The sequence below is a fragment of the Dermochelys coriacea genome, chromosome 11 (genome assembly GCF_009764565.3).
Source record: "Dermochelys coriacea isolate rDerCor1 chromosome 11, rDerCor1.pri.v4, whole genome shotgun sequence".
NCBI classification, from domain to species: Eukaryota; Metazoa; Chordata; order Testudines; family Dermochelyidae; genus Dermochelys; species Dermochelys coriacea.
The window spans coordinates 39,205,457-39,228,931 of NC_050078.2; the positions used below are offsets into that span (position 1 = coordinate 39,205,457).

The window sequence follows — 23,475 nt, forward strand, 5'->3', positions numbered from 1 at the left end:
CCTAATTGAGGTCAGAACATGTAGGGATAAAGTGAGACAGGCTAAAAGTCGAGTAGAGTTGGACCTTTCAAAGGGAATTAAAACCAATAGTAAAAGGTTCTATAGCCATATAAATGAGAAGAAAACTAAGAAAGAAGAAGTGGGGCCGCTAAACACTGAGGATGGAGTGGAGGTTAAAGATAATCTAGGCTTGGCCCAATATCTAAACAAATACTTTGCCTCAGTCTTTAATAAGGCTAAAGAGGATCTTAGGGATAATGGTAGCATGACAAATGGGAATGAGGATATGGAGGTAGATATTACCATATCTGAGGTAGAAGCAAAACTGAAACAGCTTAATGGGACTAAATCGGGGAGCCCAGATAATCTTCATCCAAGAATATTAAAGGAATTGGCACCTGAAATTGCAAGCCCATTAGCAAGAATTTTTAATGAATCTGTAAACTCAGGAGTAGTACCGAATGATTGGAGAATTGCTAATATAGTTCCTATTTTTAAGAAAGGAAAAAAAAGTGATCCGGATAACTACAGGCCAGTTAGTTTGACATCTGTAGTATGCAAGGTTCTGGAAAAAATTTTGAAGGAGAAATTAGTTAAGGACATTGAAGTCAATGGTAAATGGGACAAAATACAACATGGTTTTACAAAAGGTAGATCGTGCCAAACCAACCTAATCTCCTTTTTTGAAAAAGAAACAGATTTTTTAGATAAAGGAAATGCAGTGGATCTAATTTACCTAGATTTCAGTAAGGCATTTGATACCGTGCCACATGGGGAATTATTAGTTAAATTGGAGAAGATGGGGATCAATATGAACATCAAAAGGTGGATAAGGAATTGGTTAACGGGGAGACTGCAATGGGTCCTACTGAAAGGCGAACTGTCAGGTTGGAGGGAGGTTACCAGTGGAGTTCCTCAGGGATCGGTTTTGGGACCAATCTTATTTAATCTTTTTATTACTGACTTTGGCACAAAAAGTGGGAGTGTGCTAATAAAGTTTGCAGATGATACAAAGCTGGGAGGTATTGCCAATTCGGAGAAGGATCGGGATATTATACAGGAGGATCTGGATGACCTTGTAAACTGGAGTAATAGTAATAGGATGAAATTTAATAGTGAGAAGTGTAAGGTTATGCATTTAGGGATTAATAACAAGAATTTTAGTTATAAGTTGGGGATGCATCAATTAGAAATAATGGAAGAGGAGAAGGACCTTGGAGTATTGGTTGATCATAGGATGACTATGCTGCCAATGTGATATGGCTGTGAAAAAAGCTAATGCGGTTTTGGGATGCATCAGGAGAGGCATTTCCAGTAGGGATAAGGAGGTTTTAGTACCGTTATACAAGGCACTGGTGAGACCTCACCTGGAATACTGTGTGCAGTTCTGGTCTCCCATGTTTAAAAAGGATGAATTCAAACTGGAGCAGGTACAGAGAAGGGCTACTAGGATGATCCGAGGAATGGAAAACTTGTCTTATGAAAGGAGACTTAAGGAACTTGGCTTGTTTAGCCTAACTAAAAGAAGGTTGAGGGGAGATATGATTGCTCTCTATAAATATATCAGAGGGATAAATACAGGAGAGGGAGAGGAACTATTTCAGCTCATCACCAATGTGGACACAAGAACAAATGGGTATAAACTGGCCACCAGGAAGTTTAGACTTGAAATCAGACGAAGGTTTTTAACCATCAGAGGAGTGAAGTTTTGGAATAGCCTTCCAAGGGAAGCAGTGGGGGCAAAAGATCTATCTGGTTTTAAGATTCTACTTGATAAGTTTATGGAGGAGATGGTATGATGGGATAATAGGATTTTGGTAATTGATCTTTAAATATTCAGGGTAAATAGGACTAATCCCCTGAGATGGGATATTAGATGGATGGGATCTGAGTTACCCAGGAAAGAATTTTCTGTAGTATCTGGCTGGTGAATCTTGCCCATATGCTCAGGGTTTAGCTGATTGCCATATTTGGGGTCGGGAAGGAATTTTCCTCCAGGGCAGATTGGAGAGGCCCTGGAGGTTTTTCGCCTTCCTCTGTAGCATGGGTGACTTGAGGGAGGCTTCTCTGCTCCTTGAAGTCTTTAAACCATGATTTAAGGACTTCAATAGCTCAGACATAGGTGAGGTTTTTCGTAGGAGTGGGTGGGTGAGATTCTGTGGCCTGCGCTGTGCAGGAGGTCGGACTAGATGATCCGAATGGTCCCTTCTGACCTTAGTATCTATGAATCTCACAACCAAAACAGAAAGCTTGCTAAATTCCTTTTACAGGTGATATAGACCTATGTCAGCTGTACCTTGGAATTAGGGTAGGCACCTAATTCATGTAAGGCCTGACCCAACCATTATTGAAGTCAGTGAACTCCATTTACTGTAGTGGCCTTTGGATCAGGCCTCATATGGAAGGGACTTCTGACCCAGGGACCTCTGGTGCCAACTGGCAGAGGACACAAAGAGGATGCATGGGGTTTTACAGGGATCCCCTGGGTCAGGTATCTGCATAATGATTAACTAACGGGTGGCTATGAGGTCTCTATTGAGAGCCATCAGTCCGCTGTTCATCATAATCACTGCAAAATGTATGCTCATATAATAATTAAAAGCTATATAATTACACTGGAAATTATGATCCTAAAGCCTTGAAGTTAAAGGCAGGTCACCAGGAAGTGACATGCCTTGGACAGGTTCCGTTCAGGTAGGGGCTAGCAGACACGTATCTTTGTCTGGTCATGAGTGTATTGTGCATTGTATGTATCACCTTGAAGATGTGTTTGCATTACTGAGCCTGATGCTAATGAAGAGATTATGAAATCACAAGAGAAGAATGCTGCAGTAACATACAAAAACAGCAGAGGGGTATCCTGTTTACGAGTGAAGACAATGGATTTTGGGGGTATAACTGGGAGTCCTGAAGTGCACCTGGATCCTTCACCAAGACGATAAACTGTCAGCATGTTCTGTCTTATGAAAGGAGGGTCACAGCCAACCTGACTGGAAAACTCCGCAAAGACTCTGGGTGAGCTAAACTTCATTAGATAGGAGAGTACCTTGTTATTTAAGTGTAGGCTCTATAACACGTTATGATTTTAATTTAGATGTAACTTATTTGTTTCCAGGAATCTTACAAGATACTTCTCTTATCTCTAGTCTTTGTTAAAGAAACTTATACTTGTTTTCACTATAAACATATCTAATGTGCTGTGTGTAAATGAAGCAGTGATCTATGGTGCTACTGTTAAGCTGAGGTGCACTGCATTTATAAAAATTACTCTGACAGTTAGAAAATACAGCAAGTAGATCTATAACATACAAGTAGAAACAATTAAATAACAAATGTGTATTGACACAGGATGAGGAAAGATGCAGATTTATGCCCAAAATATTATTTCAGTAACTCAGTTAACTGTTTATGTCCTACAACTATTTATCAATGCTAATGACAATAATTATACACACTTATCTTTATATACATACATATCACACACACACGCACAGTGTCTTTGCATTCATATTTAAAATTTATACTTGCAATTAAAGTTAGACACCTTTTATTCCCATCACAAAACAAAAGATATTTGTCATCCTGATTAGGTTTATAGAACTATTTAGTGTTATTTATTCTCTCTCTGTTTAATGCTGATGTTTGAAGCTGGAAAGGATCCAAATGCCATCAGTTTGGTTTGAGTTCATGTCTGCCCATTTGCACCATTTCCCATCCTTTTTATACTTTTACATTTTCATCAGGTCACATCATTATTTTCCACTACTCAAAGTCCACTGGGATGGATGTGAAATAGAGATGCAAGCCACCTCAGAAAAGACTATGCTAACAGTTTGTGAGTTATTTGTGATATGCGAACATACTAGGTTTTAATCCCCAGTACATCATTTGGCACATTTTCACCTGAAGCCATAAACACCTGACAAACTGAAATCACAAGTGCATACTCAAATTATGAATCTAAGCTGTCTATTGCAGTCAAAATGCTTTCTTCAGGTGGATTTCTCTAGAATCTCTCTGCACTCCCTATCATGCACACATATTTTACTCAAAGTTTCCACGTTGCAGTGACTCTCCTGATTGGTGTCAAGTATCAGAGGGGTAGTCATGTTAGTCTGGATTTGTAAAAGTGGCAAAGAGTCCTGTGGCACCTCATCTTGTGAAAAACTGTTAACAACACTGATGACTGGATGTGACTTCAATCTGAGCACTGGCCAATAGGGTGCTGGTGTGAGATGAGTTGTTCACTTTCTCCAGAGATGGGTACTAAGTTGGTATAAATCATCCTAGCTCTATTGACTTCCAAGGAGCTATGACAACTTATGCCAGTTCAGAGTCTGCTCTAGCCTCCACAGCATATCCCATTTTAGAACAAGACCAAATTGCTTCTTGTGAAGCACAAGATTCTTAGCCTAAACTTGCACAGTTCAGGATACTGAGCTTCTTAGTTTGCAAATGTCAATGTTTTGGAAAGATATGCAAGGATTCTAAGATAACAGGAAAAGAGAGCAGTTCCAATTTATTATATTTTAGCTCTAGACAATACTATACATTTATTATTTTTGTTTCTGTTTTTATTTCAATTCTACTGATTACTACTATACCACGTAACGACGACATTGTTACTTACTGCAGCCTATTTCATCAAAATGGTCTCCACAATCATCATAATTGTCGCATACGTAATGTAGAGGAATGCAGTTTCCATTACCACATTTGAATTCTTCAGCCGTACAAGGTCTTGGGGTAGGTTCTCTACCTACAATTCAAAAGACACACTACTGTCACCTATGAAGCCTCCCAACATCCATAAGTTAGGCCATTATTCCTTTCACAGAGGAAGGAACTGAGGCACAGAGAGGTTTAATAACTTGATCATGAGTCAGGAAGTCTGTGGCATAGCTGGGAATAGAACCCAGGTCTGCCAATTCCCAGTCATGTGCCTCAACTCAAAAAACAGACTTCCTCCTCCTACAGAGATACAAGGACTATTTCATAAATGCTTTTTGTTACATATTTTCTACTCAACAGTGGATTCAACTTCTTGCTTTGGCAGGGCTATTTAATATCTTTTTTCTCTATATTTTATACTTTAACTCCAGTCTTTGATATTTTAGTTTAGTTGTGACCATTCTAGCATATACAACACGCTATTGCGATTACATGACATTGGGTAATTTAAAAAGTCAGTAAATAATAAATATTCTTACGTTTGGGGCCAAATTCTGCTATGAAACGTGAACATGCAGTTCCCATTGAGTCAATGGGTACTGCGAATATATCTGGGAGCAGAACTTATTTATACAGCACTGTATAATAAAGATATATAATAGAATGTATCTATTATTCCAGGTGCTAATTCTCGAATGCTATCACTGGTTCTTCATGGGCAGTCTCATGTGCAGAGCCCCAGTGAAATCAGTGTGGTTCCATGTGAGTGCAGGGATCTACCCATGCAGAACTAGTTGCAGGATCAAGGCCTAAACACTTAAGATCCTCATACATATTATTCAAGGCCCAATATTGTTGAGACATGCATAACAATGGTAAGAATTCAGAGACAACCATGTTTAAAATATCTTCAACATTTGCCATCCTGACCATTATTGAATTGCCAATTCTTTCTTCTTCATTATTTTAAACAGACTATACCATAACATTATAATTTGATAATTTTTTTCAGACTATACTAATTTATCAGCATGCTTATTGTACATGGTGGGTATACAATTGCTGGGGGAGGGGCTTGTTACACATTAAACCTATACTTGCATCTATATGCTGCAAATATTCTGCGCTGTAATAACCATAGTTCAAATAATTTCCTGCTGAACATTAGTTTTAAAATATTTGTTTCATTTTGTCATTCAATGTGGGTGTTTTTATTATTTATTATTATTATTATTAAACATTATAAATACTTTACACTGATGGAAGTCTGAGTCTAGGATTACTAGAAAATGTATCTACTGATTACTGAATAAAATTGGCTGTACATGTGTAAACGTACAGTGCTCCTCTTTCTCATCACTTCTATCTCCACAGTCATCCTCCTGGTTGCACAGCTCGTGACTGTAGATACAGCGATTATTTTCACAGCGGAAACGGAATGGTGGTTCACAGGGAATATCCACTGAAATGAAATAAATCAAATAAGCAAGTATGATGCAAACACTTATTGCATATAATCCATCAAATCAATACGTCACTTTTTTGGTTACTATTTTAAAAAAAAAAATAGTCTTCCAGGCCAAAAGTAAACATATTCTTCAGTCATGGCATTGAATTAGGTTTGTCAAAAGATAACCTAAAATCTGTGTTTCTGACATAGTGATAATCAACTTTCTTGAAAAAGGTAGTCTGTACTCCAGACAGCTAACATTCACCACTACTGCAGGGAATGCAATGCAGTAGTTAGCATGCTAGTTTGTGCTCTGTATCTTTCTAGACAACAGCAGAAATCATTTATAGAAAAGACCATCCAATTTATAAATGCAGTTGTCATGGCTGCCTCAACTGTATGTAACATATGTTTTTCATAGGTATTGGTCAACATTTCCAAACTTGAATGCCTAAAGTTAGGACCCATAATCCATATTTAAGGACATGCCCTGACTCTAATGGGAGCTGAAGATGCTAGTCACACCACTGAAAATCAGACCCTTATATCACTAAATTTCAGTTAAGGGTCCTAACTTTAGGCACCCAATTTTGAAAATGTTATTTTCAACTGTTATTCATATTTCTCATTGCTACAGGGATTGTCTCTCATCATTTGACTTCTCCCCTCTTTTACAGCTGCATATTTAGATGCCTGCAAAGCAATGAATGAGCTACAAAATCACAAGAGAGAGTATGAAGTGAATTTAAAGATGCTTCATGTGAAACAACACTTTCTCGGTGTTTATCTTTATCAAAACCCATGAGAATCTCCAGTCCAAAGAACATATTTATGATTTAGCTCTTACTTCTGTACCACTAATGATTGTCATTATATAGTTTTACTAATGGAGTCAACATTGTTCATTTTTATTTCATTTTTCTCTCTTACAGCAAAGGTGAAGTTCTTCATCAGAGTCATCTCCACAGTCATTGTCACCATCACATTTCCAATATGGCTGGATACAGACATGGTTTTTACACTCAAACAACATAGGTGGACAGTATGTACCATTAGGATAGCGTGTTGCTGATGAAAAGAAATTTAATTTTTAGTATAAACAAGTTAGGTTGGTCTGAAATAATATTCAGGCATTTTGTAGGTCATTATTTCTTCCGCACCCTCTTCTCTACAGGAGAAGAAGGCTAAAAGTTTGCAGGGGTAGCAGACTGCAAGGACTGAGGGCCACTGGCTAACTACGTTGATTAATTTAGATTAAGATTTTACAAAGCTAAATAATACTCTAAAGTTACGGCCAGAGGCCTTAGAACCACAATACTGTGGTGTGAGTTTTACTGGCACTGTTTGCATTTATCACTGGCAATCCATTAATACAATCTACACAAATTTCATACCAGCATCCCCAGTGAATGGTCAGGTAATTAACCAGATAATTAATTATTAATGTATTCACATTTATAAAGTGTCCATCCAATTATGTGGATCTTATACAAAATTTGAAAATAAACACAACTCAAAAGATCCAGAGACCACATATGGAACTCCCCCTCCTACACCTCACACACACAACCACCCTCCAAATCATTTCCCTTTCATCAGCTTCTACAGCCCATCAGTTGCTTTCTAAGCAAACTTTTTTCCCTTTCTCTGAACTAAAAACAGGGAAAATATGTGATTTTCAGCATGCCACAAAGATTGTCTAATTCAGCCTCTGTTGGACCAAATATGCTGGGAAATAAACTCCAGAATATAGGACCCATCATTGAAAATGTCCTGAGTCTTCCCCTTCCCACTTAATCCAGGGTTTCTAGCTCAACTACCTGGAAGGATGATCACAACTGCTGTGACAGCAACATGAGAAGAATGGCATCATCCCAGGTACCAAGGCTCCACAAACCTTTTGGGCTCTATAGATGAAAACCAGCACCTTAAACTTCACCTGGGAATCATCTAGCAGCCAGTGTAGCTCTATCAATGCACAGGTGTGAAATGCCCCCCAAAAAACATTGCTTAATGAGGAAGCAGTCACATTCTGCATAAGCTGCAACTCCCAAATAGTCTTAAAACGTAGCCCAGTGTAGAGATCAGGGGCACAATCTAGACCAGAGGTGACAAGGGAAACAAAGTGTTTTCCTGTTTTCATTGATAGTGGGGGGGAAGGGAAGAGGAATGAGACCATCTACAGCCCTGTGCACATTATAAAATCAGCCATGTTAGCCCGTTACAGAACAGTAGGCCTTGAAATGTTTAAAAAGCCATTCTGTCTTGCAGTGTAGCTGGGACAGAACAAAATCCTCACACTGTGCTAGACCATCCTTGCAAAGAGCAGAGCTTCTTGGGCAGCACTCTCTCCAGCAGGTTTATTCTTTTAATCTATTTATAATTTGCCAGTGGAATACCTGAGAGCCCATTAGTATATTAAAAAGTAGCTCTATGTATTACATTTTTCCTGAATTATTACTGAAGTCATTTGAGTTGCAGATGTTTAATACAATAGACAAAATCCTGAGTGGTACTGAACAGACAATAAAAAGTAAGTTTCTGTAAAATTAAAGTGTGTCTTATGTGCTGTTCTTCCCCCATAAGTTCCCACCATACGCTTTAAACTCACGACAAGTCGCTTCATCAGAGAAATCAAGACAGTCTGCACTTCCATCACATCTGAAGCGTTCTGCGACACAATGCCCACTGCTACATTGGAAATATCCAGGATGACATGTCCTCAGCTCTAAAAAGATTCCAAAATAATTAGTGAAATGTCTTCACGTGAAAAACAAGATCAAAGTGGATTTTTGTATTTTTCATGTACAAAAGATACCATTAAAAAATGGGCATTCACCATCCACACTATCTAAATGTAAGATAGTATTTGTGGCATATCCTGTTCTAAATAAAGGTAAATCATGTAATGCAGTAAAGGTTGCTTCACTAATGCTGCTTGATGTAAAATATGATTTTGCAGAATGATTTCAAACCTGCACAAACCTTAGTTTCTAATATGATGAAATGACACCCAAACATCAATACGTACCACAGTCACGTTCATCTGAATTGTCTTCACAGTCATCATCATGGTCACAAACCCACCGAGAAGGAATGCAGCGCAAATTATCACAACGGTATTCACTTTCTGTGCATTCGCGAGGGCCTTCAATTTAAAAGACAAGTGAAAACATGTGAAGTCACTCAACTGTAACTCTAAACATCCAAGCCTGTCTCATTAAAATAGGCAAAATGATTGCTGGGTGAGATGTGAGACAATCATTAAAATGGCAAGTTGATATTTCAGCATACAGATTATGTGATATTAAATACTTCATGTCTTTCTAAAGTGCTGTGGGTTAACTCATCTCAAATTTGTTTTGTTAGAACATTACCCAAGAGTGATTTTTATCTTGAGGAAATTATATCTCCTAATCAGAAAATAATAAATTCAGTTTGGGCTTGATCCTGCACTCTTTACTCAGGGAAATGTTTTTTTACGCACACGCACACACACACACACACACACACACACACACACACGCGCACGCAGGATTGAGCCCTTAAACCCTAGTGGAAATTAGGGCTAATACTTTCACATACATTATAACATTCTTCTTGATAACTGGATTTACTAACATTTATTTCTGTACAATACAGAGATTATTCTTAACACAGCATTCCAAATGGCTCAGCAGCAATAATACAGACTGCATAGTGGAATAACTGAACTCTTGCAATTAATAACAACATGCCCCATTTTCAGAAGAAATGGGAGGCTATAAGTGAAAAGCAAGGAATACTAAAACATCATGAGAGTGGAGTGACAACTCACTGCAGTTGTTCTCATCAGACCCATCTCCACAGTCATTATCTCCATCACACTTCCAGCGCAGCGGGATGCACCGGTGATTATCACAGCGGAAATCTCCCAAAGGATTGCAAGTCATCTCCTCTGCAAAGCACACAATTTGTCACCAAGACAATAAACCAGCATACATCATCATACTCTTGAATATGCTTTGGACAGGTAGAGAGATGCTTAGAGTAGGGTAGGATGCTTTGGATAGGGTAGAGTACCCAGAGGGTGGTAGTAGATGGAATTTTCCATACCATAAACTGGGTCAAGTAATTTAGGAAAAGAGCATCCCATCAAGTAATGGAAACATCCCATCAAGTAATGATGTAGGATTGGGAGGGGAATGCTCAGGCAGAGACTTTGCGCTTTCAGTAATTTACAGTAATTTTCTGGACATATCTATTTTCTAGAAAGGAGACTGCTACTCCCAACACAAGGATTGCAGAGTCAGGGAGTCCTAAAACAACCCCCGTTTCCTACTTGTGCAGAAACAATTATTCTACTGTGCCTCAGAGGAGAAAAGTATAAAACAACCAGCATCTATAGAAACAAATATTAGCTGGAGAATAAATGATTTGGTGCAAGAAAAATGGTCAGGCTTTGTGTATATGGGTATGTATCTAATGACTCTCAAAGTGGCACACACTTTTACTGACAAACAGCCAGAGCTGAAAGCTATATGGCACACTGTAGGCCAGACTGTCTCACCCTGTTTTTCCTGAGTTATTCAGACTTAGATGTTGTGAACTCATGGCCTGCAAACTTAGTTTGTAGCATTTTAAAAGGTTTCAAAACAACTCTTGCAGCATCATAAATCCTCAACATTGGTGATTTTGGTACAGTGTATTCCCAGTTGAGCACTTGAAGTAGCTTTGAAGATATGCAAAAAGAAAACTGAATGACAGCTTTCATATGAAAAAGAGTTCAGTGTAAACTCAAAAGCTTGTCTCTCACACCAAAAAGAAGTTGGTCCAATAAAAGTTATTACCTCACCAACCTTGTTTCACTAACATCCTGAGACCAACACAGCTACAACAACACAGCTTTCATGTGTGTTCCTACATGTAAGATTTGGAAGCAGAAAAATATATTTTCCTCTGTTTTATTCAGTGATAAGCACAGAATCAACATTCAATAATGAATAGTACAATAATAGTCATAATCTAGCTTTCAAGGGTTATAGGCTGTGAGCTACACGACCTACAGAGAATTGTTGTCCACAGAATTTTCCATCACACAAATGGATATCAGTGAAGTCGACTGACAGAAAATGAAAGAAGTATAAGCATATGAATTATCACTGAGAAGACTTCCATGAGGATTTTATAGCTTGGAGAAATATTCGCAGCATAACATCATTTCAGAAAAAAGCTTTTCCCTACACCTACCACAGCCTTGTTCATCACTGTTGTCTCTGCAGTCATCATACCCATTGCATACTGCCCACAGTGGAATACAGCGGTAATTGGTTCTACAGCTGAATTCGGTGTGGTTATCACACCGATAGGCAGGACCCACTAAAACACAAGAGAGAGTTGTCAAAGAACATTGTATTACTTCTGTATGCACATGACTTAAAAATCTGATTTCTGTTTTATGGTATACTACTTCCATTAAAAGGAGTCAACGATTGAAAAAAAAAAATCTGTCAGGTCATATAGCCCATCTTCCTGCTGGTGCACAATGGAGTCCTATTATACAGTTACCAGCATTTTGTCCGCTCTATTTGTATGCTAAGTGACTGGGTATCCACCACTTTGCTTGGGTAATTATTCCAATTAGTCACCATCAGGAAGTTTTTCTTGATAATCAGACTAACTTTCCCCTTTCTTAATTTCACCTCATTTCAGAGTTGTACCTCCTCCTTGCCATCCTAAATAATTCCTCTCCTTCCTTGATGACTATTCTACAAATATTTAACTTTTATCATATCCTCCTCTGGGGCTAGATTGAGCCATTCGGCTCAGCCCTCTGTAAAAGATGGTAAGTAGCTGTGCCAACTCAGGAAACACAGCAGGAGGGATCTTGGCTTCCTTTCCCCTGGAGCCCTTGACCGTGGCAAGAAAAGGCTCTAGGGGGCAGGCAGTGTGGAAGGGCTCTGGCAGCTCTCCACTTCCCACTACCTCCCCCTTGCCAGAATCTTTCCCCACTGCCAGAGCTTTCCAGTGTGGTGGGCTCCAGCAGTGGGACACTATACTGCTAAAAATAACAGTGTAGACAGAGACACTGTTTGGGCATGTAGAGAGCCATGTAGGATATACACCTTATGGTTCTGGTATGTCTCTACTCTGTTTGCCTAAGGCTATACCTCACCGTCTACATCACTATTTATATCCATGCTAGCTGGGTGCGCAGTGTCTGTACTCTACACGCTGCCTTAAGTGTTGATGTACTTAAGTATATAGCTCAAAACTGCACTGGCCTTTTCAGCTGTCACACTGCATGCAAACTCCCTGTCAATCTGCTAACTATTATCACTCGTAGGTCACATTACTGCTTTCCAGCTTTCAGACTGCTGCTGTTCAGATTATTTTATTCCAGTTGTATTAGCTTGCATTTCTCCAAGCTAAATTTCATTTTATTGCTTTCTATGTCTATATCTAATCTTTCTAGGTGATTTTTTATTATTTCTCTGTCATTTCAGATGCCCACAACTCCTCCCTATTTAGCAGCATTTGTAAATTTCATTAATATGTTGTTTACTCACTTCCAGATCATTACATGAATATAAATGAAAACCAGGCCTACCACAGATCTCTGTAGTACCCCACTCAATAGATCCCCTCAGCTTGACACTTTGTGGTTTATCATAACCCTTTATTCGCAAACTGTCAGACTTTTTTTTACTCACATGACTGTGTTCATATCTAAGTCAATTAGATTTAAATTTGAAAGTAAGAGATTTATGAGAAACTGTATTAAAAGATTCATGAAAATCCAAGTATATTATATCTGTCGCTTTCTCTTCATCTGCTAATTTTACCAGTCTGGCAAGACAATCAAATTTGCCTGGCTATATCTGTTCTTCATAAACTCATCCTCTTTGGGTTCTGAGTTCGTTACAAACCCATGATTGGTTCAAAAACCTTGTAGATATTTAGTGACTTTTTTCCCCTTCAGTATTTGTTGCTTGGTATCTCATGAGACTCTCTTACCAAGTCACAAAGTGCTGTGTTGCAGTGCCAGTTACCTACTACAGTTTACCAGTCAATTTGTAGGATTCATATCTCCTCAAAAGCAAACCTCTTGAAAATTAAGCAATGCTGTTCACTCTGCCTATCATGCTATAATGTAGACACCTGCCATTGATTTAGTGCTTACTGCATTCGTGGAACGGTTCATCAGAGTGATCACCACAATCATCATCCACATCACATTTCCAGGACTGAGGGATGCAGCGGCCATTGTCACATTTAAATTGGCCTGGAGAGCAGGTCCTACTGGCACAGTGAGAGCTATCCTCATCTGAGTTATCCCCACAGTCATCTTCTTTATCACACTGCCAGGCTTCTGGGATACACCGTTTGTTGGCACACTGCCACTGATGCGTCTCACACTGGTGATTAGCTAAAAGAATACACATTTTTATTAGGCTGTTGAAGCTTATAGAAAACATTGAGCCCTTCAGTGTTATGGGAATTGAATCTGTCATCATTGCATATTAAAGAAATGCTGGGTAACTCAATCTGAGTTTAGAATTTACTTGTCCAGTTCAGATACTGATTTCTAATCCTGGATGGCTATGCCCCACAGGCTGCTTTCATCCAGCTCTCAAAGGCTTAACAATACAACAGAGAGCCTTTGGGGAGAAGAAAGACATCCAGAGTTGTCACTGCCCAGCGCAGAGTGAAACACAAGCCCAGCTGTCGCACTGAGTCAGGGCAGAGGAGCACAGTGATTCAGGGCAGCTGAATGACAACATGGCTTTGGGCCATTATGCAAATTCTGACAGTGTGGTGGGCCAAAGAGGAACCACTCTAGTTCTACCCAGCATACTCTCCTACTAAACCAGCATGCTGCAAGCCAGAACACTTGGCACAAGTTAATGCTGCTCAAAGCACCATTAACTTTAGATCCACAGTTTCTATCTTCCTCAGAGGGGAATTCATGCATAGTCACAGAGCAGAAGTCAATGTTAGCAGTGGTGGGGGCCTGGTGAAGCTTGTGATGTTTGCAGAGTGGGAGTCACATTAAGTGCTAGCCTGTGAGCTGGGGTGTTCACTTTGGCTTTCCACAGATCTCCAGCCTATATGATCTGGGTACCTCTCCCACTGTCCCTTTTAATACACAGTAATTCCTTTCTCCAGGAAGAGAGAATATAGCATGATTTCTGCAAACTTTAACACACAGCTTTTCTAGAGCAATTTTTCCCCCTTAGGTAACTGTATGATATACTCCAAAATCATCTGTATTCTACCCAATAAAGAGAGATGTGAACTCATTATTATGCAGCTGTCAATTTCTTATTTATTTAATATTCCCCTGTGCCTTACTTAAGAGCTTGATTGTTTGAAATTTATGTAAAATTGAGGTTTCATTTAATTATGATGGTATTACAGAAAATACTATTATATGCTAATGAAAGTCAGTGAAACTATCAATTATATGACTACACAGCTTCCTTTTTTCATTCTCACTGCTCAGACTTCAACTCCCAGTATAATATTATTTACAAGATGAGAATAATTAGCTTTCTAATTAGACACAAGCACATGAAACAAGATGGGTTCTAAAAAATGTTAATACACACTCACAATTATAATTAGATGCCTACAATTTTTTTTAAAAAATTCTATCACATTCAGTTCTCCAAAACCATCTGCCTGGGTGTATTGCATTTTGAGCAATTTTCATGTGAAATAATTTTTTCACTGTTTAAAGATGCAGATTATGGTAAGAAGGAGCATGGTCTGATGGACTGAGCTGGGAGCTAGGAAATCTTCAGTTCTGATCTTGCCTCTAACACCCAAGGTTTGTCTACATAGAGTTGTTTGTTTAAGATGGTTCGCTACATAGCTCCTGCTAGCACAAACTAAAAGGTACTTAGTTTGCATTAACCTAGTCCTGTTTGAAATGAGACAATGTTAACGCAAACTAGGTACCTTTTAGTTTGTACAGCACGTTAGTGCAGGCTACAGTTCACACCCTTGAAGTCTGCACCGTGGGACCATGCAGACAAGCTCAACTTCATGTGTTGCTCTGAACACACAATGAAACCTATTTTCCACTGCCTTGTATTTTACACGAGTGCAAGTGAAGCAAAGTGAGTGTAAAACATTGCCACTCTGATTTGGTAGCATTTTACACCCTTTTTACTAACACTTTGCACTAGGGTAAATGACTACGTAAGGTGCAAGGCAGCAGAAAATCAAGTCTAACATCTGTAAAATACGGATCATGATTCTCACCTACCTCTTAGGGCAGCTTGTGAGGATTACATGCTTAGCGTTTATACAATGTTTTGAACATGTGAAGTGCCACACACGTGCCAAGAATAATTATCTGACATTTACCACAAAGTACATGATCTTCATCTGATCTGTCAGGACAATCTGGCAGAGCATTACACAAGAAATGGGGACTAGTGCAGTTCCCATCACTACATTGGAACTGCCCAACACGACAATATCGACGCGCACAAGTCGGCGGTTCATCAGAACCATCCCTGCAATCTCTCTGTCCGTCACATTTCCACCAGATCGGTATGCACCTATAAAGAGAAAATAATATTTCCTTTGATGAAGCAATGACTTTACAGGTGTCCAGCCACCCCTTTAAGGACCAATTGTTAGACAAGCTTTTGCCAGTGACATATCATCTTGCAACATTTGGCTTCAGATATTTCTTGAGCCTCAGTTCTACATGACATGAAGCCATTTGTCATGTGATAACAAAATATACCACAACATGGTGCTGCCAGTAACAGATGCTGATGGTAAAACCTCTGTAACAGGCTTACGGCAAATTAATGTGGACTCATGTTTGCAGTATTTTTGTGCAAACTGTCACTCTGGGCTTTCTTGAGACTCATCATTCAGACAGACACCTAAGCAAGTCATATGTTAGCTGGATAGGCCGAGAGAGATGGAGAACAAGATATATTTCCATAAGTGATCTGAAATTTAGATAGATAATTCTATTAAGTGTATAATTTTAACCATGACCTAACCATATTGGCAATGGATGCTCCAGTGTGAGGCAGCACTAAGGCTGGCAGAATGGGCCATTGGAGAAACCCAGCTGCCTACAGGAGTCCTGGGGTGATGTAGAGCCAGGATAGCAAGTCTTATGCCTGTCCCCCCAATTCTGGCTCCTGCCACATAGAGGTGGCCAGGGAAAAGGGCCAGGGCTGTGCCCCCGCACCAGCACACCCCTTACTGCCAGAATGGGCCCTATGGGCTACTGGCAGCCAGAATAAATTAATCAGTTAACAGCAGAAACAAACATACTGCACAGCATGTAGAAAAGACAGGAGCAGATTCATATATTTCATGAAATCACTGGGAAATAGCCTCTGAAGCAATGCATGACTAACACCCCAGTCCTTATTGGATTAGCCATGTGATACAACAAAGAAAGGGCATTAATAAGGAGCTCATCCCCCAGTAGCCAGAGGGGAGGACTCTGCTAGAAATTTTTGCCAGCACAGGAGTCAGACTGGAATTGTTTTTACCACCAGACTTCAGAACCCACAATATGAAGAATTATTACATACTTTCAAGCCTTCCAGGCAAATTAGCCTTAGATATAAATGCTATCCGTAAAGAGCTATTAAAAAAAGTTACTGAGCCAAGGACTTACCTTTCACTGTCTGCACAGAGGAACTGGGTGCTGGAGCACATTGGAAGGCAGTGTGCAGTGTTGCCAAGTTGTACTACCATGAAGTTATCTGGACATTCACAAGAATAACCCTGACCGCCAACTTTTATTAGACACAGATGGGAACAGCCACCATTGTTGGTACCACAAGGATTATTCACTAGTAAAATGGAAGAATAATCATCACACTTCACATCCCCATAAACAGAAAGACCTTGCAATAGTCTCCTTTTGCACAGAAGGCTTTGATATTATCTCTTGCAAATAAAAATAAAAACAAAAAAATCAGGCACTCAGACAGAAAAATCCAGTCTCAACTGTAGTTTACTGAAGATGTATGAACAGTGAACCCTGAAACCCTAGAAACTGGCTTTAAATCCATACTTCGGGTCTGATTCTGCTCTCACTATTTATCTTACTTTATCAGATAGCCAAATCGAAGACCACCTGTGTAGGTTAACTAAGGGCCTGATCCTTCAAGAAACTGAGTGGTCTCCTGTGAGACACCAAGTGCCTTCAACTCCTTGTAACGCCAATGGGAGATGTGAACACGGCATGAACCAGGGTTAGGCCCTAATAAGGGCCAGACATCCACATTAAATTTTAAATCTGTTTCCTCACCAATTGGCTGTCTGTATGGATGGTAGACATGGATATCAAATGGCCTGTGTGTGGTGTTCACCAGAATAGTCCTGCCTGATCCATTATATTTATTTCCCTTCTCAACAGTTCTTGTGTTCCAATCAGTCCAATAGATAGTGTCTTCAAAAACTGTAATTGCAAATGGATGAGGTAAAGTCCCATCATATACTGTGTGACGATGTCGTCCCTCTAGGTCAGAGTACCTACATGAACAAAAAACATGCATAACACTGAGATCAAAGCTGCAAGAGCTTCAGGCCTTTAAGGCATTTTCTTGCAGCAAGCAGTTCATTAGTGGTGATCAGTGGATTCAAAATAGTTTAGCTCATTTTGAGATACATAAGGTTTAAATAGCTTTTGCTTTAGTTATAAAAATAGACCAAACATGCGCAAAAGGAAATACAGAGCCACCCCTAAGAAATGTATCTGGCTGTCCAATGAAGACAGCATAGATTATAGGTTACTTTGTGCATAGATTATAGGTTACTTGTCATGCAGAAAAGTGGCTGTATAATTCAGATAGCTACTCCAGTGACACTTGGCAAAATATAACACCTTTATTCCTAAATTTTAAATATCCTAAGTGTGCTATATGTTACTTTTAACAACATTTTTAATAGAAAAATCTTCTGTAACTCTCACACTTTTTTCTGACTGTATTAATAACAAAGAAGGCTAACTTAGAAACTCTGAACAACAACTTTATGATTAATGAACAAATCATTTAAGAAACTTGGCAAAAATAATCCAATGGAGAATCTTCCAAGTCTAAATTTTTGACAGAAATGCTAAACATTAAAATTTTAACATAACTGTTCACTTTCATATTTCTCTAAAAACACTGAGTCTTTGTGACTTCACAGTGTCTGTTTTAGTAAAATATCTTTAATGGGTTATCTCTTTTTGTTATGACCAGGCACTAGCAGGAAATTATGGGAAAGATTTTTTTTTTGTCTAAATTGATTCATTTTAACATGGAAACTTGGAACAGAGCTAAAAGAATAAACACAAAGGAGATTTTTTAGATGTGCTAATTTGGAAATACCTGGAAAGAATCAGAAAGTTAACTAATTACTTGTGCTGAAATTGAAGTCTAAGCATTTCATCATCAGAAATGTATTTGACATTTTATAGACTTGTATCAAATACAGTAAATTAATGTAACAAAGCAATACGTTCTATGCAATATTGTCGTGAACTTTTAATAAGGGGAAGACATTAACGCCAAACTTTCAGCAGAAATGCACATACATTTCTTTATCACTGTCCTCAGATCTGTGGGCAAAAAAATGGTAATTACAAATTAAAATGATGATTTGTGTTTTCAGTTCTGCCTCATTTTGGGTTTTGCATCTACATGAAGATGCACTGGCAAGTTCTAGCCCAGACTGTGAACCTCTTTCTGAATTTCTGAACAATTACTTCCATGAGAAGTTTCTGAGATTCCAGTGAGACTACTCATGTAACTACTCACTAGTGTGAGTAAAAGGTTTACAGTCTAACCCCCTGCTGCAAAGTTCTGAAGACCCACTGCAAATATGTCCCTTATTATAATCATTGGAGCTAGCAAATATATGCTGTAAAACTTCAGAACAAAAGTGCCAACTGCAGCTAAAGAACAAGTGGAAAAAAACCCCAAAAGTTAATTTTATCCAAATAAGGAGGCAGTCTTTCCTCTTCATCTCCTTTATACCTAACTTCTGATTCCATTTTAATTTAGAATTAGTTAACCCTTTCAGTGCTGATGGATTAATTGGATATGTCATTGTCTAACTGCACTGTGACAGTACATAAAATATCTCCGTATGTTCGATTTAAAAAAACCCCAAAACCTATTGCCTTGATCCATGCACAAACTGTCAGCAGTGAAGGGGTTAAAAAATTCTTAAAATAAAGTGCTACCACTGAAATTTGGTATGAACAGTTACCCAGTTGCTTTATTCTTCTCTATGTACGTACTCAATGTAGTTTAGATGGGCATCTGCCCAGTAGAGCTTGTCGTTGGTATAATCTATGGTGATTCCATTGGGCCACTCTAACTTGGTAGAGATAATCACCGTCTTGTTCTTGCCATCCATGCCCACTCTTCCAACATAGGCTCGGTCTGCCCAGTCAGTCCAGTAAACCTGTCTATATAAACAACATCCACAGTTAGTTTTGTAGGAAAATATCCTGGGACAAATTCTAGAAGCTATATTTGCAATATAACACCTCATGCATTAAAACAAAACCCATCTCCCACCTTTGGCGCATTTTTGCAGATCAGGAAGATATGATCTGTAATTATTCCAAATATTCTGTAATTATTCTTACTAACAGATGCAAAATGATAACTTAGCATGGATTTTCACAGAAACAGCATGAGACTGTTGAACTACAAGATGAAAGAGAATCATTCTGGAAATATCATACCCATATTTTGGATGAATGACAATAGCTCTGGGATATTGAAAGCAGAAGGTGTTGTTGGAGTCCACACACCGATCCACCAATTTTTTCCGGAATCTGCCATCAAGCTCAGAGACATAGAGACAGTCTTTGTATGCATCCACCCAGTACAACTTCCTGAAATGTTTTATAATGAATATTTTACACACTACTTTATACAAAATAAAGCTCCGCACTTTAATTTCACTGCTTTTTTCTCTCTAGAGTAATGATGAATCCTCTGTAATGAAAGAAGAATTAATCAGGACCACATACTTCTCAATCCTCCAATGTGGTCAACGTTACAAAAGACAAATGTTGCCAACTGTTGCTCAGGGCTCAAACTGGATAGATACAAACCCATATGCTGTACTCCCACCTTTTATGAGCCATGTGCCACCTTGCCCTATCCCCTCCCGACATTGGCACCACTGGCCAATTACCACTACTGGTGCCAAATTCAAAACTGTAGCTGGTCAACTGGGGAATAAACCCCCCATCTCAGGCAGTTGCCTGCAGCACATGGCCAGCACAAGGTGTCACTGCCTCTCCTTTTCCTCCCCTCTTCTCTTATCAAGAAATGGCAACAAGGAGATGGCCTGGAGAGGGGCCAGGAAGGGAGACGTGCAATGCAAGGGGTTATGAGTGGGGTTGCGGGTGGGGTGGCCATAAGAATCGCTATCTTTCCCTTCCTCCCCTGCAGTTTTATCCCTGCTCTCACCAAACCAAAGGAGTGGGAAAAAAAGCATGGTTATAAAGTACTGTCACTTATGGAGACAAGGAAAACACACTGGATAAGACCTCTGTTGCAAGAATTGTTCATCACAGCACACCCAGCAAAATCTGGTTCTCAAATGGCACTATCAACTGGGTAACTGTTATAAGAGTATTTTTAAATATAAAAATTCAGGATTTATCAATTGTCTTTGCTTGCTTGGTTAATATATCCCTCCCAGTTAAGACGTTTCCTATCACATCAGAGAGGTGGATCTTCTATTAATTATTCTTATTCTTATTACTATTATTAAACTTGGTCCATTAATATAAATGTTCAAAAGTCTTTGCATTACTGTGGTGCCCTTATAGCACATTCTGACTATAAGAACACCAAGCTAGAATATGTTTTGTTGCCAGCAGGATTGAGCATAGGGCTAGGAGCCAGAAACTTTCTAATCATGCTCTGCAACTAGTTTTCTGTGTGTGTTTACTAAACCTCTCTCGGTCTGGCTTCCCCATCACCAAAACAGGAATAACACAATGTAGCCATCTCACATGGCTGTTGTGAAGATTAGTTAGTGAATGTTTGTGCAGCGTTTTGAAAATATAAAGCACACTATAAGAGCTATGTAGTATTATGAATAATTATTATTGACATTATTAGGATACTGTTATACTGGGTGTATGGTATGTGGGTTGAAAACCAGTCCCAAACAAGTATCTGAACTCATATTTTTCACATTAAAAAACATAACTTCCTCAAAAGCTCAGAAAAGCTGAAAACATTTTCTTACCTGCCAACCCAGTCCACAGCAATACCTTCCCCATTTGGCACATCATCACTTATTACTGTCTCCTTGTTTGTCCCATTTAGGAACATTCTTTCAATGACCTTTCTCCCCACATCAATCCAGTACAACCTCTTTTCCACCCTGTCAAAGTCCAGTGCCACCACATTTCTTAGTCCTTGCAAAATGAGAGAGTAAGACTGGCCATCTGCTGTGAGATTTCTCAGATAGTAACGGTTGCTAAAAATAAGGTAGGGGGAGATATTACTATTTTGCCGGCAACTTTTTCCATCAGGCTCACGGATGTAGCCTGGGGCGCACTTACAGATGTAGGAGCCAGCAGTGTTCTCACAAATCTGACTACATACTGATGGCGTTTCATTGCATTCATCAATATCATCACATGTCCGTTTATCAGACATGAGTCTGTGTCCAGTACGACAAGAACAATAGAAACTAGTCAGGGTATCTGTGCAATTATGATCACATCCGCTGATTGAAGGGTTATTACATTCATTAATACCTGTGGTACAAAAACAAAAACATTATTATTCAAGCAACTGAGTTACCCAGAAAACAATGAAGCCCCTATCCAAAGTATTCATAAGAGTCAACATCATGACAAGTGGGCAACAACTTTTGTTCCAAAAATACCAAAATATTCTGAATCTTGGGTGGCTACAATTGAGTTGCCAGGGGCATATCCACACCCAGTGTAAATTATCACGCTCCACTGAAGTCAGTGGGGCTATGATAATTTACACCAGTGGTGGATCTGCCCCAAACTCTGTCAGTGCAGAATAGTATTATTTCTCAGAAGGAATATATATAGTTATAACTATTTATCTGGCATATTTTCATATCTAAAATCTATGATGATATATTCATTCTATCTACTGGCTAGTTTGCATGCCTTAAGTATATGAATTGACATGTTATATTTAAAAGATAGCATACTGCGTTATGATTTAATAATTAATAGGTGTGTGATATATGTATGCATTCTTCATACAACCTATTGGCAAGTCCGGATGGAACATGTATCATCTTAATTAACCTGCTGACTTCATTAAGCATTCATTTTTTTTAAATTGTCTAAAACATTTAAAGTAAAATATCAGAACCCTAATCCACTACCCCCAACATTCCACACCTACCACATCCTTTTTCATCGCTATTATCAAGGCAATCATCCAGCCGATTGCAGATTTTAACCATTTCAATGCAGTTTCCATTGTCACATTTAAAATGATGGGGAGAGCAAGTTGCTTCTGGTGTAGTACAGAGGTGTTCCAGCTCATCAGATTCATCCCCACAATCATTATCCCCATCGCAGATGTATGCCTTTGAAATGCAGCGCCCATTTTGACATGTGAATTGGTGCTGTTGGCAGGGCTGATAGATGCACCCTCTCTCATCGCTGCTATCACCACAGTCGTTCCGCCTGTCACACCTGGAAAGAAAGGTGGTATTGTTAAACACATAAAGGTAGTGACTGTCGGATGGACGGAGGGGTAGATACACACCTGGTCATGCAAATCCTTACTCCCAACAGTACCCCGTTACTCATATGAATAATTATAATGAAATCAAAATGTACTCATGCAAGTATGGCTACTAAAGAAACCAGTGAGATTCCTCCCATTAAAAGTTACTGTGCCCAGGAATACAGGTTTAATGCCATTGGTAGGCTCTGGTAATATTAAACTACTCAAGCATCCTAGAGGTTTTAAAATTAAAACTTACATGTGAATGCACTGCACATAAATTATTTCACACTTAAATGTAATCCTATTTAATGACAAAGTGTAAAAACTGAAATGAATTCATTCCTTCATTTGAAACTATTTGCAAGGCTTTTGTATTGTTGCTGAAGTACATACAGACCTGTAAGAGTTTCGAATGCACAATCCATTGTTACACGTGAATTCATTTTCAGTGCAAGATCGTCGCGTGCAGTTTTGATGTTCATCGTAAGCATCACTGCAGTCAGCATCTCCATCACAGACCCACACCCGAGGGATACACCTCCTCAGGGGGGGCCTATTGTTCACACATGTAAACTCAGTGGCTGTGCAGCTGCGGTTTGCTAAAATAAAGTACATTTGCTAAGTAACTGA

General features: G+C 39.0%; 1 protein-coding gene across 1 annotated transcript in view; it reads right to left on the reverse strand.

Annotated features, from left to right (window-relative positions):
* LRP2 (LDL receptor related protein 2) overlaps nucleotides 1–23,475 on the reverse strand; it is a 185,660-nt gene that overhangs the window by 32,932 nt on the left and 129,253 nt on the right. The window contains 16 exon segments of the mRNA XM_043505242.1: nucleotides 4,631–4,759; nucleotides 6,011–6,133; nucleotides 7,052–7,189; nucleotides 8,733–8,849; nucleotides 9,153–9,269; nucleotides 9,939–10,058; nucleotides 11,351–11,479; nucleotides 13,284–13,529; nucleotides 15,476–15,672; nucleotides 16,764–16,941; nucleotides 17,403–17,626; nucleotides 19,383–19,553; nucleotides 19,836–19,988; nucleotides 21,362–21,878; nucleotides 22,513–22,808; nucleotides 23,243–23,444. Coding sequence (XP_043361177.1) covers nucleotides 4,631–4,759; nucleotides 6,011–6,133; nucleotides 7,052–7,189; nucleotides 8,733–8,849; nucleotides 9,153–9,269; nucleotides 9,939–10,058; nucleotides 11,351–11,479; nucleotides 13,284–13,529; nucleotides 15,476–15,672; nucleotides 16,764–16,941; nucleotides 17,403–17,626; nucleotides 19,383–19,553; nucleotides 19,836–19,988; nucleotides 21,362–21,878; nucleotides 22,513–22,808; nucleotides 23,243–23,444 — 3,057 coding nt within the window.